Genomic DNA, 15,683 nt, shown 5'->3' with positions numbered 1-15,683 from the left:
CACCATGATGTTCCCCAAGGGGTCAAAAGGCACGGTTTCCAAACGTGCAAGAACATGCTTTGTGTCTTGCAGATATGAAGGCATATCTGCCACTATCGGTCTGAGAAAGTGGTCCACAAACTTAGAAAGAGGTTCTAAAATAGAACCAATTCCTGACAGAATTGGTCTACTAGGTGGAGGTTTTTGATCCTTGTGGATTTTGGGAAGGATATAAAACACCTGCACCTTCGGGTGTTTCTGAATCAGAAATTCAGCTTCACTCCTGGTGATCCAATCTGATTCTTTAGCCTCCTCCACAAGAGATTTGATCTGTTGTTGTAACCTTGTTGTGGGATCCTGAAGGATGCGAGTGTAAAACCGTGCATCATTCAGTTGTCTCAGACATTCATTACGGTATATCTCTGTATCCAATATAACCGTAGCACCACCTTTATCTGCCGGTTTAATTGTAATACTAGCATCATTACCCTGTTCTTCAATACATTTCCTCTCAGCATTCGAGATATTGCAGAAAGTGTTCTTAGGGTAGTCCAGGTGGGACTCATATTCCTTCAGTACAGCCTTCTTAAACGTAATAACTTCCAAAGGTACTTGTTGTGGTGATGGAAGAAAGGTTGATTTATTTTTCAGGCCCGTATTCTGATAGGAATCAAATCATCTTTTGGCAATTTAGAGAAAAAGAAATGTAGTCGCACCTTATGGAAAAATGTGACCAATTCTTTGTGAATCACCAAATCATCCCCTAATTTAGTGGGGACAAATCCCAAACCCTTAGTCAAGACAAAATGTTCCAATGTCGTCAGGGTTTTAGAGCTCAGATTCACAATTATGTCATCAGGTCGCTTGTTGATGCTGTCATGCCTCTGGTTATCCTCTGTTCTAATGTCTGATCCCAGTGCACTTGTTGTTGATTGCTTGTCGCCCGGCCTCGATTGCCTCTCCTGCGTTCTCTTCTCCCTCTGTCCTGATCAAAAAAAGGCAGATCATTCGGACCCCCAAAAGGCGGGCAGGAATTGAAAGGATGCGGTGGGTAGGTCCAAGGTTGAGGTGGCCACCATGTTGACTGTAGTGGAAAGGGATGCGTTACACCATGTCCTCTTCCCATTCTGCCAAAATTCTGAGATGTATAGTCAGAATCTGAATCGTTGGAATCACTCCAATCATCAGAGTTAGAGGTGCACTCGTCTGTGTCCTTGCGCCAACTTCTGGTGCTCGCTTGTTAATTTTCTTGTTCAAGGAAGATTGATATCCTTCAGCTGTATAAGGATAAACTTTCTCCAAATTGAATCTGTCTAAATCTTGGAGATTTCATCCAATCTTTTCTTATAGACCGTGACCTGGATCCCAGACTTTAATTGATTTTCCAAAGTCTGTATTTTAATTACCAAGAGATCGGCGGTTTCTTTCGCTGTATTAATTATCAGAACCAACCAACCAATCTCTGGTACAGCGCCAAGCAATTTTGGACCAGTTAGTTACAAACACTTTATTTTCAAAAAAAGAGTCTAGGGGCATTAGACACAATTAACCCAGGGGGAGCAATATTCCGTCTTAAATACTCTGTTAATATAGCTGCATGTAAGATGGTCCTAACATGTTGTTTCTTAATGTTACTGAGTTTAGTCCACTCTTCTGTGTGAGATAGAGATTGTCAGAGAGAGATACAATTCCTATTGCCGTACGATTTGGGAGCGTCCTGCAACAGGTCAGATACTGCCACAAGAGAAGCAATATTCTGCAAAAAGTTGTGGGTGGAGCTGCAAAACTAGACCCTAAAAGCATGTTGTTGGGAATCATGTAGGGATGGGACAGCACACGCTAAGCCTGTTCCTTTGTTGCTATTGGCTTACCAGTAGCAAAACGAGGCCTGGCATGCCAGTGGCAAGATGAATAAACCCCCACATTAGATGAACGGTCTTGGGGCATGGTCTGTGTGCAAAGACTGAGGAACTGGTGTACAAGACAAGATGCATTAAAAAAACATAACAGAATATGGAGCCATTGGTAGGAACACTCAAATACTGCGAAATAACTTTCTATGCACGGCCAGACTGGGAAACTGAAGCAGCCCTGGCAATTTTGTCGGACCAGCGCCTACACAGTGCATAGTGAGTGTGAGCCTGACTAATACAAGGGGAGTTTGGAGATTGGAGGGGGTGGGGGGACGATGTGAAAATGTGAAGCACTGGCTCACCTCAGGAGGCTGGAAATGAAAATGAGTGGATTATGCTTGCTTGCTGCTTTTGTTAATGATGGCCACTGCAAAACCAACCCCCACTAACAACTGGCCTGATGCCCGGTATGACCAGTCCGGCCCTGGCTCTATGATGTAATGGATCTAATGCCCTACTGATTATGGAGTTGAGAGCTGCAAACTAATGATTCAGTATAATGCTGCGATTGTATGTACACTGCCTGTACTGGCACTGTTTTATCTTTGAAAACTAATAAAAAGAATTATATTGAAAAAATAACCATTGAATATGTATAGGATTAGAACAGTGTGGGTGCTTCCTCCTAGCAGGTGTACTTCGAATAGGAAACCCTTATTAGCTTTAATGCACAGCACAGGAAAATAAAATTCTTATGGACAAACATGGCAAAGTGCTGCGAGCTTTGAATTACTGTAACCTGCAGTCATCGATAACACACACACCTGGATGAGTTACATTAGTTACATTTAAAAAAAAGGATAAAGTATTGACAACGTAAAGTATTGACACTTGAGCCTGGGCACTGAAGGCGATGTGCACATGTGATTAGGCAAATGCTATCACTCACAATACGAGAGAAGATAGTTCAAGTGGGACGACTCAAAGCCCCATGATGTGGTGGGCAGAAACAAAATATGAATGGCAGCTAAAGAGACCAATGGATGAGGGCAGCAGACTCCTAAGCTCCTCAATATATGTATATATGCATAATTTTTTTTAAATGTTGAATACTTTTGATTGTATTTGGCAAGCTGAACAGTTAAAGCAGTCTGTATGCCAGACCTAAAATTAAGGAAGCAACAGAAAAAGAAAAAAAACAGCCCACCAATCTAAAGCTTGCAAGTGCTGATATTTTAGGTTTCAAGTTAAAATGGCGACCACGTATTATATGTAGCTGAATCTCATGCTTATTAAATAAAACTATTTATTTAAATCACTTGGCAGGACAGCAACCTATGACAGGCAGGTTACATACAGATCTCAATGAGCTACTGCATCGACTACTTTGTGGAATTTGCAACCAGGCTCGAGGTCTTGTCCTTTGAACGGAGCCCTTAGATTTTTAAGAACAATGTTTAAAACAGTGTTTAAACAGTTGGTTGTGCTTTCCCACAAAATCAGGCATTTCTATTTAAATGGTGGATACGTTTTGCAAACTGTACTGATTACACTTTACGATGCACATTTATAAGCAGGAGTATCACAGCATAATACAAAATTTGCAATACACAACACCTCACACATTTAATCATAGAAAAATGTGCACATTTCCGCTATACTCAAATGTGAGAGTGGTAAGAGTAGCACCTGTAGTGTGATGTACTGTATGGAATGCTAGATTGCATAAGATTTCACGCAACACACCGAAGATTTTTGGGTGCCATAAGGTTGAGGAGTGTGTACTTCAGGTGAGTGGCAACTACTCTTAAGAAGCTGATGAGGCAATACAAGTACTGAACATCTTAAAGGGTATTGTCCTGACATTATATTGTTTTAATTCTCATTATGCCGCCTTAGTGTGGTGGACAATTAGCTCATAGTAATGGCCTCTGCAATGCACATGAAAGCTATAAATGTTGCAAACTACGACAAAATAGAACAAGCATTAGCAAAGCCGGTTGGTCTGGCCTAGGCAAACATGAGCGTTTGTTACTTTTTTTGTGAACATAGAAAATATGCAAAAAGAAATTTGAAACATATCAAAATAAATTAGCAACCCCAGCAGAAGAGAGACACAAACCCTGTTGGTGGCATCCACTCCCGTTTAAGACGCCGTGAAATGTGATCAGAGAAAATACCGCCACTCACAGTGCAAGACAGTCAGGCTCTGTGCGATCATGGCCGAAAGCAAAATGTGAATGACAAATGAACAGACAACAGATGAAGAGGGCTGACTGAAAGTCACTACCAATATGTATTTATATATGCGTGTATTTTTCTTATTAATTTTGGGTGAAAACCGTAAGCTGGCGAGACAACTGAAACCGTCTAGGCCAGACCTAAAAAAGAAACATAACATGTTGGACAAAGCTAGATAAGACTAGCCATTAGCAGCCAGGCTCACGTCTTCAACACACAAAGCCTTCATTTTCAGAAAGTCCATCGTTTACTCGTTATCAAGAGTGGTTTACCACAAAGCACAAAGATCCAGAATTCCTGCAATTTGATCCACGTTTGAATACACTGCAGATGGCCCTCCCGAATCTTCTATGGGTCAAGGAATATCCTGTTCGTAAGTTTATGTGCAATATTAGCCCTTGCATTCTGGGGTTTATTGACATTATCTCCTAATAGTAGTATTGCTAAAGAACAATACTAAGGGACTCTGCCTTCAGGAACAGTTCTTGAACTTAAAGCTAAAATAAAGGCACACTGACTTAAATGCCTAGAGCCACTGACAACTGGAGCAGATTTAATTGTGCTCAGGGATAGGGCTGCCACAAACACTACTTCTGTAAACCTATAGTTACCTGCGGTGTTCATAGTCTCTGAAAGCAAAAGAGAACACAGATGTGAAGCAGACTTCACAGGGTATTCCAGCAGTGTTTTCCAACACCCAGAGACGCACGAGAAGCAGAAGGAATGTATGTGAAGAGACTAAACTTCGACTATAGCAGCACAAATTGAAAGGGAACTGGCAAAATTCTAGAGGAATGAAAATTCCAAAAGACAAGCAACACTGAAGACAGCGATCATTGTTCTAAACCAATCACTGAGCACCACTGGAAGAGAGAGACGTCTATGGCATGGATGACTCAATTTGTTGATCTCTACAGAACATCGAATGAGGACATTGTACCAATCTAGCAGTGATCTCAAGGACACACAAGCACCATTTTAAGATTCAATGAGCTTAAAAAAAGTTTCTGCACTCCGTCCATCATCCTGTTGTGTTTGTTTTGTTCGCTCTAAGTGGCCCTGGGTATGGCCAGACATGGGTCTCTTGCTCGCTGTGCCACTGGATTCCAGCTAGCCTGGCTGATAAGGGGCGATACCCCGAAACCGGTCCCAGGATGCTTGTTTCCAGTTGGACTGTTCCCATAAGGAGCAGGGTCAAACTGATGTGCAAATGGCTAGGTCCTAACTGGGGTGGCACAGTGCACAAAAGAACGATGGATTAAACCCATATCTCTTGACTGGGGATGAGTGTTTTAACGTTTCAGCACTGCATCCAACATCTTATTGTGTTTGATTAGTGAAACCAGGCAGGTCAAAGGGAGGATAGGTATCCTTTTCGAGATATGGCTTCCATAAATGGATGGAAACCTACAGATGAGGCCACCAGAAACAGAGATAACACACCTCTATTTGTTTGTGCATGTTTCTATTCCCACTGACCAACCAAAATTCCACTGGCTTACCCCACTGTCCCAAACCAGAATGGTGATACTAGGGTTTAAAAACTCTTGATGGGTTTCAGCTCAAGTCAGTATAAAGGTTTTTTTAATTGCCACTGGCAAACAATCTAAGAGGATGGCCGAGTGCTCTGCAAGGTCACTGTGAACCAGCGTGGTGACTTCAACAGACTTATCCTTAGGCCCATGCCCACAGGTTCTTTAAGACACAATAACGCAAGCAATTCTTTCAGGAGGCACCCAGTTCAGTCAAATAATCAGTGATAATAAAACAGACCCTGAACCATCAGCTGCCAAAAAATGCAAATGTCCAGCCAAGGTAAAAGGCTGCACATAGTATGCAACTAATGCAAAACACAGAAATAGATTTTCAGTTCCCGGCAGAGGGTTGTCCTCTTGGCACAAACAGGACTCCATTCCAGTTGGCGCTTGGCCTCACAATGTACCCCAAGTGGTTCAAAGATTCTCCCCATAAAACTACACCCCTCCGGCCTTAAATAACACACAAACCATCTAACACAAAGGTAGATTTTTTTAATGGTCCATGACTGGTCACGAATGTTGAAAAGAGATTTGAAAGAAGCAGCTATACCTTGTACACTCTGCAGCACCCAATGCCAGTCAGTCCGCAGATCTGCCCTGCCATCAGCCGAGCAGCAAGCAGTCCGGCCACCCTCCTACCTAGAGGACAAGCAGGCACAGAGCAGAGCAATCACGGACCATCCGATGCAGGCAAGGAGGAAAATGGCAGCGGGAATGGAAGAGGAGAGACAAAAGCACAGGGGAGGAAACAGGAAGAAGACAGAATGAGAGGAGAATGAGGTTAACAGAATTTATGGTCACCACAGACAAGACAATACAACTGTTACAAACACCACACTTCTCAAATGCTGCGATGGGAATTTTTGTTGCACTTGATCAAGGCACAGGACGGCACTGCGACAAACTGGCATGACACAAAGCTGCAGCCTTGGGTCAAACAATGTCATTGGTGGGAGTTTTCATCACCTCTACATTTCAAGCAAACCATAGTCCACGCTCATTGCCACTATATGCCCAACAGAATGTCAGGAAATACAGGAGGTTTTGAAGAGCATGCGAAATGTCTGGTGCAAGTGCGGTATCTACTGGAAACACAGCAGCCACTGTCTGACTCCCCTCCTGCTCCTGGACTCCAGATTCAAACTGACAAAACCAATCTGCCTTATTTCCAGCTGTGCAGGCTGGCCTCCGTGTTTCACGCTACATGTAATCATGTGCACTCTCAGACAGGCAAAGCTACGGATTTTCGCTGAAAGCGGATTTGGCTCCCTGGGAGAGCCAGTATTTTCCCAACCCCCTCTGATCAGAGCCTGCAAAGGGAAAAGAAAATGGCCAAAAGTCTGACCTTTAAATGAAAGCTGACCAACCAGTGCCTAAACATCAGTCTCTTTTGTTAAACTCGAATAGAGTTAAATGCTCCCATCATGGCCCACAATGGGCATGCACGCAGAGGAGTGGCAATTTCAATGAAGCCTAATAAGGAAAAAAAAAAGAAAAATAATGCAACACTGACTGGGCAAGAGTATGTGCACTTTTACGGTGTGTGTGCGAGAAAAATAAGGAAAACAAAGCAAACACATCATGCATCAATTGCAACCCACACTTTCTCCTCACAACACGCCGGCACAGGTAGGGGAGGTCCCTCTCGCCTCAGGTCCTCTGCAGCGCCATCCTTTGGCCTGCAAGGTAAATGAGGGGAGGGGGAGACTCTTCACTGCCCACTGAGTATTCAACCGCTTAAAATAACAAGCACCTTACTGGCGATGGGTTTGCCTCGCACTAAATAGTTAGTCCCAAGGAGTAAAACCTAAAACCAGGACATCAGTGTTGAGGCTGGCACTCAATTCACGTTGATGTGTGGTTGCCCACCACTATCAAAAGATGTAGTAATATTGTTGTAAGTGAAAGACAGACTTGCAACGGGAAAGACTTCAGCCAAAATGCTGGAGGATTCACCCGAGGTCTTAAAGTATCCTCGAAGCAGCCAATTTTTTGGGGTCTGATCTAAAGTCTGAGGAGTTATCCTAGCCGAAGGCTGCAATATGCGTTGCAAGTGGGACTCTTAAACAGGAGGCCATGTATATGTTCAAAGCCAGGTTACGACCCTGAGTAGTGTCAACAGCTGCTTGCCAATAGGCACGAAAATCCTATGGCTCACAACCCTGCTTGAGACTTTAGGATCCCTTAAAAAGATTTCACATAAGGGCCAACTAAGCTGAAAATAAATTGTAAATTGATACTTGTATAGCGCACTACTCACAAGCAAGGGTCTCAAGGCGCTTGTACGAATACCGCTGTGGAACCCATCCTGGCTTTCCCTGTGAGGCGTCCACTCCTGGGCACCCCCAAGGTGGAGGCCAGGCATCCTTAGCGTAAAAGAGATAAAAGTCTACCAGGAAAAGACAGTAAATAGAAATATCTACAAGTGCCTTTTAGATGGCAAAATCACACGTGGGTTTTTAAATCGTCGCTTTAGTCACACAACTCCTGCTCTATAAGGTCCTGTGGGTGACTAGTAAAGGAAAAAAAGTCCTGCTTGCGATTCAAACGCAGTATATTTTGAGTCTTTCTGCATCACGAACGAGTTCTACAAAGTATGATGAAGAGATGGCTCCTTGGCTATTCTCTTCCAGAGCGGTTTGGATTAGAAAGTGGCTGTTATTAAAAAGAATGTGGACAGGACCTCGTTTACTGAGCACAAAATCTGAATAAATGCAACAGGTGCACATAATAAGTCATAACAAACCAGGAGGTACTTCATGTCATCATGTCCAATGTATAAGGCAACTAAAATCGAGTTGAAGGTGTGCAAAAGGATCATTAGGACAATTTTCAGAAAGATTTTGCATTAACATCTCTATTTTTTTTTTTTAATAATGTCTAAATAGCTTGAAAGAACAAGACATATTTCGTATGTCAAATTTAGCTAATCTTTTCTGGTGCAGTTTCTGATCAGATTAGTTTTTGCAAGCTATAACTGTTTATTACATTACATTTTAGATTTAAGGTGTCAACATTCCAAATGCCAAAACGGTAGGCGCTGAAAATCACAAGCAAAAATACATATAGTATGACAATCTGTGCCGGGCACAGAGACCAGATGGGTGGCAGGGAATGACAGCAATGTAGAGTCGTTTGAAATCAGCGCACAGACAATGGTGAAATTTGACCTGGAACAATACAGTCTATAGGCAAGCCAAACCATTAAATAACACAACCCAGATTCCTAGAGAATTTTGGCACTATTCTGGGCCTGGGATCTTCAAGCCAGTGAAAAGGAAATTTAAGTTGGGCTTTCAGAGTGACTGACAATCATGCACGCAAGTTCCACTGAAAGCCATGTAAATTCATTGTGTATAGCCTGGATATCCAACTGTGCCCAGCCCTACAATCTACCATGCGTAAATAGGAGGACAGCCCTAATTACATGGTGCAATGTTCAGTTCTGCAAGATCCCTGGGTATGATAAAAGCTCATCTCAAATCTGTCATCAGTCACCCATACGACAAGGTTCACTTAACTGACGTTTACACTCAAACAGGCAGGTGTGATCTGGGAACAACAAATAAAAAGTACAGATGAATAAGCAAACTCACTCCCATTAGTCAACACACCCTTGAAAGGAAAAAATATGCCACAGCATTACTGTAAACACACGAGAATGCTAGTGTCATTTTACACTGCACGGTTCCCCATTTCTTAATACCGCATGTTCTGGAAAAGCTTAGTTGCAACTCAAGCGTTCCCAATGGATGCCCACACTATCTTTGGGAGACTTCGTCCCTTGGCTAATGGGCATACACTTGCCAAAGAAACCCATATCCAAAAACAGAAAAGAAACAGGACACAAATAATAGATTGTGGTGCACATTTTAACTATTAGTTACAAAGACTTTTATAGTTCAAGTGATTACCTGTTATCCCTGACCCCTCCGGCATTTGCCTGCTCTCCTCAGGAGAGCCATACCTTCAACAAGAGCCCACTGCTCTAAAAAACATTCCTGCTTGTGCCACAAAGCTGCAGAGAAGTTGGAGAATTTACTCTCAATTGGGGAATGCAGTATTTGGGGATTAATCAGTAACGTTAAGGAACAGAGCTCTCTGGCACATTGCAAAATGCATGCACCTTTGTAACAAATCACAAGATGGCAAAGAAATGCTTGTGGTTTAAACATATACTTTTTTCAGACGCCTAAAAATAAGAAGACATGTCACAGGTAGCTGCAATACAGGGACAACGTTTGGTGAAAGAGCTCTGATAACATCACCACTTCTAGAAAGTGTCCGTAGTTCAACCAAAGCTGGTTAAAAGCCTGATTACGGATTGTAGTGGCACTGGAAGAGAGTGTGGGCCGAAATTAAAACCAGCATTGGCAACACCAAAAGGTGCGAGAGCTAATGGCTTGGCCAATGTCTTTTAGCCATGTTGTACAGAGGAGGGGAGTGGACAGGGATATAATGGATGGACTGAAAACACAAGCACTTATATTGAGTGCTTAAACGCAATGAAAAAAGTAGCTGCAAAAATGGCAGCAGTGGATGGACACAAGTACTTGGTCCCTGCTCCAGGGCAGGGCTCGACACAGAAAGAGGATACAACGCCTGCATGCTGTGACAAACAGAAACAAAAGAAACAAGATTGAAGTTTAAGCTAACAAATGGTACGGTATGGCCAGGAAGTAAGCCCACAGTATGTAAACAACATGTCTTGCAAAGCAAGCAGTACAAAAGTTCCTCAAACAGCAGTGCTTGTTTTCTTGGGAGAAAGGGAGGCTGGCAATAGATTGGCATAGCCTATAACACTATATACATAGGCCTTGGTTTATTAGCGCTCATAGAGAACCCATTCAATTACAGAACCACAGAGATAATGAGTAGAACTCCGGTGAGGCTGAAAGCAGATATTTATCTGCAGTAGTTACTAAGGATTCTGCACAAAGTGTATGTTTGACAATCAACAAGGCCTAACGTTGAGGTCGGGTAAGATCTTCAAAAGATGCAATATCAGTAAGTACTCCGTTCAGATATTCCGAAGGCTCACCAGTGAACCCACAGAAAACATTGTGAACCCTAAGTAACAATTGTGCAAGTTTTTTTGATCAAGTTTGCAAAAGCATGCAATTTTTAACTTTCAAATGGGTCAGCTCTAGGTCAGTGCCAAGTTTCAGGCAAGTAGGTGAAAGGGGAACTTTATGAACCGTTTGTTGTCTTTCAACTCTGTTGGAATTCAAAGACGTTGGCAGGAAAGTGTTGCGATTCGGAAGGATTGCTTGGTCAGTGGAGGAACTGCTGCTGCTACATATGGGTAACCTTCAAGTTACAGGTGTGGTTAAGGACGGACCCAGTTTTTGCATCCTTAAGAGGTCGCTCAAAAGAGCACAACCGAGCTAGTGTCATAAGACGTGCTATTTACACCAATTAGTTCCAGTCATAATTACTAGACAGGGTACTGCTTGGAGGAACTCACTTGCACTGGAACCACGATATAGGTGAATTTACAGGGACACAATACGACTTCCATACCAGTAGAAAACTTCTACAGTCAAGATAGAAGCCAGTTCAATAAGAGAAGCACAGAAGTTGAGATTTTAACGCGTATACCACCAAACCTCCATAGATTAAATAAGATATTAGAGATGTTCCTGTGAATGGAAGACAACATGTTTTAAATGACATGGATGTGTAGCTACCTTCTGGATGGAGCTGTTGCTTCCCTAGTCCTTCATGACGCACAGTTACATAATTAGGAATTTCACTAGGGAGAAGCCAAGAACAGAGTAATTGTTGCCACAAAATGACAATCAAAATTCTGTCTCTCATCCAAATTTACCACTTTATTTACGGTTACTGTCCACGATGGAAGTCAAGCTAGTAGCTTTTTTTTTTTTTTACAAGGGTGAGGGTTTGTGGGATATGCTTATTTATGCTGGTACATTCATGTGGCCTTCTGGGAAGTGTAGTTCTCACAGAATAACTCTTGGGTCTTTCAAGGAAGACCTCCTTCAATTTGGCACAATGTATTTAACAAAAACCTGCACTGTTCACAGCCCACAAACAATTATGAGGAAGATTTGCTTTTAGTGGTTGAGCTACGGAATGCGGCACCACCTTGAAAATCCGATTAAACAGCGTAACCTAGGAAGATGAAAACATTTCCCTCTTTTTTAGTTACTCTGTTTGCCAAAACTATGCCTACTTAGAAACGACTAAATCAATATGAAGTGATATACAAAAACTGGATATTGGAATGAAACAGCGGTGAAATGAGAACCTTAGTTGGCTTGAGCAGGATGGTCGTAGCCATTGAATACTCCTGGTTGTGGAGCACGACAGGGTCTTAAAAAGACACAGATTGAACTATGCACACACATTGACTTTACACCCAAGACTGTTTTGTTGTGAATCTGGGCAAAAAAATAGGGGCCAAGAGGTCAATGGGCACTGGTCAACTTGGGCATATTATTGGCAAAGAGAGACATCGCTAGACAGTGGAAACTGGAGACGGCCCCCACACATTCAACATAGTTCAGGAGCATGGAATAGTGCTCAAAAATAAAAGAGCCTAAGTATTTGTCCAGAGGATGCCCAAACGTAATAAAATATGGGAGTCTTGGTGAGATAATTTCCAGTTGAGTGTATCATAAGTGATGACTGGGTCATAGAACTGATAACAGTTCTATGATTAAATGTAAAATTGAAGCATATAGCACTTGTGTACAATAGACTAATTGATCTGTCAGGGAGAAGGTTTATTTACTTCAGTTTTATGTTTGTTTACAACATAAAAAGATGACTAGAAATATTTTTATTTAAAAAAGCATGAGTTGGTTTGCAGAAAAAGTGTTACACAAAGAGGAAATTGTAAGCAAAGGCATAGAAAGCCACAAGTCAGGGTGTCTCGAATATCACTGTGGAGCTTTTACTAACTACCAATAAACCTCCTCAGAAGAATAGGTACCACAAAGGAACACTCTTTGAGACAAAAGTCACTCAAACATCTTTCCTGGTCTACGTGACACCAAGCCCTAATAGATGGGTAGCTTCCACCTCAATTCACTGATAAGGAAAATGTGGCCCACACAGAGTAGTTTAGTCCCCTCCCAGTACACTGCATTATAAACAGCTTGATTTACTCTAAGATGTTTGAACTATGCAGTGGTCCCGCATAGTGATTCACCTTCAGAAACAGCCTCCTTAAAAAGCAACAATATTTCAACTCACTGTCAACCAAGTCATCTGTTAACTACACAAGAGCAGCAATGGCCACATCATAAGAGACACAACGAGTGAACTGAAACAGGGAAAAGAGGCAAGCCATACTATCATGAACTCACTGTCAACCAAACCCCTTAGCTGCCAGCTTCACAAGACCATGAACGTGCCTGGCTCCTATCAAAAGCAATGCATGAACAAAACAAATAAAAAGATTTGAGAAATTCCACCATCAACTCGTTGTCAACCAAGACACACGTGGCCTTCAGAACAACAGCAATGGGTTTCTGGCATATCCCAAACAAAGACTGGAGCAAAACTGTGAACGATTCAAGCAAGGTCATGGTCGACTCAACGAAGAATCCTTAGACCTGGAATTCCTAAGGGCAGCAATTAGGTTATTGAGCGCAAAGCATATGTTAATACAGGAGACGTTTCAAGAAATATCACCATCAACTTATTGTCAACCAAGCCACCTTAGTTTCAGATACATAGTAGGAGAGAAGCCTAAAAGGGGTAAGTAAAGGTGATCATTCTAAAAGGTGATGTTTTAAAATTAAGGAGGGGGGGTTAAAGTCCTGCCTTTGGTGCACTGCAAGAGGGCAAGGCAATGAATAACGTAAGGAAATGGGGTCCCTGGTGAGGTTATGTTGCCTGGAGGGGTAAAGCTGCTTGTCTGCATGTGATGGGACTCTGGAGGGGGAGAGCTGTGGTTGCCTGCAGGTGAGCGGCCTTTTGGAGATGTACAGCTGTGAGTGGGAAGAGAAGCCTCCTCATATGTCTCAAGGACGTGTATCAAATCGAAGCGGATGTGGCCCTAGTCTCTGAGAAAAGGATGAGCTGAAACATGGATTGTGCGACGGTGGCAGCACCTTTCTGAGGGCGGAATCATGTGGTAACTTCTGGCCGTAGTCACCATCGTGAAGATGTGTTGTCTCTCATTGGGTCACCTCTATGCAATGGAGCAGTCTTTCTCTCGGTACTAGGACTCTCTCTTGGGAAGACAGTCTCCTCTCTAGTGACAGTCCCTGTATGGGCTGTTGTCTCGTCACAGAATGGCAGTCCTCCCTCTTTGGGGACAGCATTCAATCACGTGCATGAGAGTGGAATAGGGCCAGTCTTTCTACAGATACTGCCTCTCTGGCGCAGCATTTCCAATCTGAGGTAAGAGAGTTTCTCTGTGGGTGGGTAGTGCCTCTCGAAGGGGTATGTAGGGGAAGGCACTGTCCCTTCATGGCGACGTTGGGTCAGGTGGGGGGGGGGGCATTGTATCTTTGGGAGAGGGAGTGCCTGTCCCTCGATTTGTACCATTCACGTTCTCTTTGAGGCAGATTCTGGGTCTATCTATGGGGGGGTGGTGGTGGTGGTAGGGAGGTCGGTCATCTCTCCCTCCCTCAATTGTCTGTCTCGAGGGCGATATTTGTTCTCAGAGTTAAGTCTATTTTTCATAAAGCAAAGTCAAATAATCGTACAGCCTCACGGCGCATACAAAAAACAACACATAACACGGGTTGTAACATACCAAAATATAAACATCAGTAATGGCACGGCTTGACCACTAAATGCCAAAGAATAACAAATCATAATACCATTAGTCTGCGGAAAATGGGCAGCCTTTGGCATAGAATGTACCACGGTAAGGATAACAGTCTCACTCTGTCCAGGCTCAGCCTATCTCTCGGGGAGGGACAGTACCTCACTTCTCTCATTCGATGAGCGTAATCTCACCATAGAGTAGTAGACGCAATGGGAAATTATGTAGAGAATATGAGTAGAGCTATCTTACTAAGGGGAAGATGGGAGGGCAAACAGCCTCCTCTGCGGTCTGGCACTGCATCCGTCTCCCAGGGTATAACTGCAGTCTAAGTCAGGGTGCTGCCAGCTTTGCTCTCTCTATGCAAGAGAAGCATTTCACTGTGGGATCAGTTTCTCTCTGGCAACATTTTCTGTTGTGAAGCTGTTTCTCTGAAGAGCAGTCTCAGTCTCGCAATGGGGTAGTGCTTCTCTCTGGAAGATACTTTGTCTCTCTGGGGCAGTTTATGTCTCTACAAGACAGTGGCGCTATGCCCTCCTGTTTATCTGTGGGCAGTTCATGTCTCTCTCTGGGAGCAGTTTCTCTCTCCGGGGCGCGGGGGATAGGGTGTGGGACGGGGGGCAGTTTCTCGCCGTCTATCTTTCTAGGGGTAGTTGCGTTCCCTCTGCAGGAAGTATCTCTCTGTCCGAAGTGTTCTTCCCACCGCCTCTATCTTATGTGGGGAGTAGGTGCTTTTCTTTCTCAGGGGATGGAGTTTCAAGCTTTGGGAGTACAGTTTCAACCTCTGTTGGCCGGAGGTAGGTTCCGTCTCCTAAGGGTGATGGGCAGCTTCCTGCCTCTTGCTCACTGGGGACAGTTTCTCCCACGGTCTCCGGTGGGTACCCTCCCCACTACCTTTTAGACGGGTATTAGCGTCTCACCAGCACAGACTCGTGGGCCATTGCCCTCTCCGATGTCGGCCTCCGCAGGTCCTACGGCCCCCTCTCCGTGTCCCGGTCACCGCAGGCGCGGCCCCGCCATCTCGTGCCAGAGCCCGAGGCTCGCGCCGCAGCCGCCGAGTGACCCGTCCAAGCGCGCGGCCAACTCCCGCCCCCTGCCACTCAGCGGAAAGCTCCGCCTGCTGTCAGCGTAAAACACGCCCCCCGCTCCTCAAAACAGACCCCGCCTACTGTCAGCACCCGCAACCTCCTCCTGCCACTCACGGATATGACCCGCCCCACCCGCAGTCTGCTCCCTACCCCGTACCGGGTTCAACATGCTTTTCCTGCCGGTGAGCGAGGAGACCCCGCCTCGTGTCATTTACAAGCTCTGCCCCCTATGCGTCCA

General features: G+C 44.0%; 1 protein-coding gene across 2 annotated transcripts in view; it reads right to left on the bottom strand.

Moving 5' to 3' along the window:
- The window catches only part of LOC146856237 (serine/threonine-protein kinase N1-like), a 443,024-nt gene extending 427,548 nt beyond the window's left edge, over positions 1-15,476 (bottom strand). The window contains exon 1 of one of the 2 annotated variants that reach the window (XM_085654308.1): positions 15,278-15,476. In XM_085654308.1, coding sequence (XP_085510434.1) covers positions 15,278-15,298 — 21 coding nt within the window. In that variant the 5' untranslated portion in view covers positions 15,299-15,476. Of the gene's footprint in view, positions 1-6,161; positions 6,246-15,277 lie in introns of those variants that run through there. The other variant, XM_085654306.1, reaches the window with a different exon arrangement.
- Between the last annotated feature and the right edge of the window lie 207 nt (positions 15,477-15,683).

Source organism: Triturus cristatus, chromosome 4_1 (assembly GCF_964204655.1).
Source record: "Triturus cristatus chromosome 4_1, aTriCri1.1, whole genome shotgun sequence".
Classification (NCBI taxonomy): domain Eukaryota; kingdom Metazoa; phylum Chordata; class Amphibia; order Caudata; family Salamandridae; genus Triturus; species Triturus cristatus.
The sequence above is the reverse complement of the archived record's forward strand: the minus strand, read 5'-3'. Positions and strand labels throughout refer to the sequence as shown.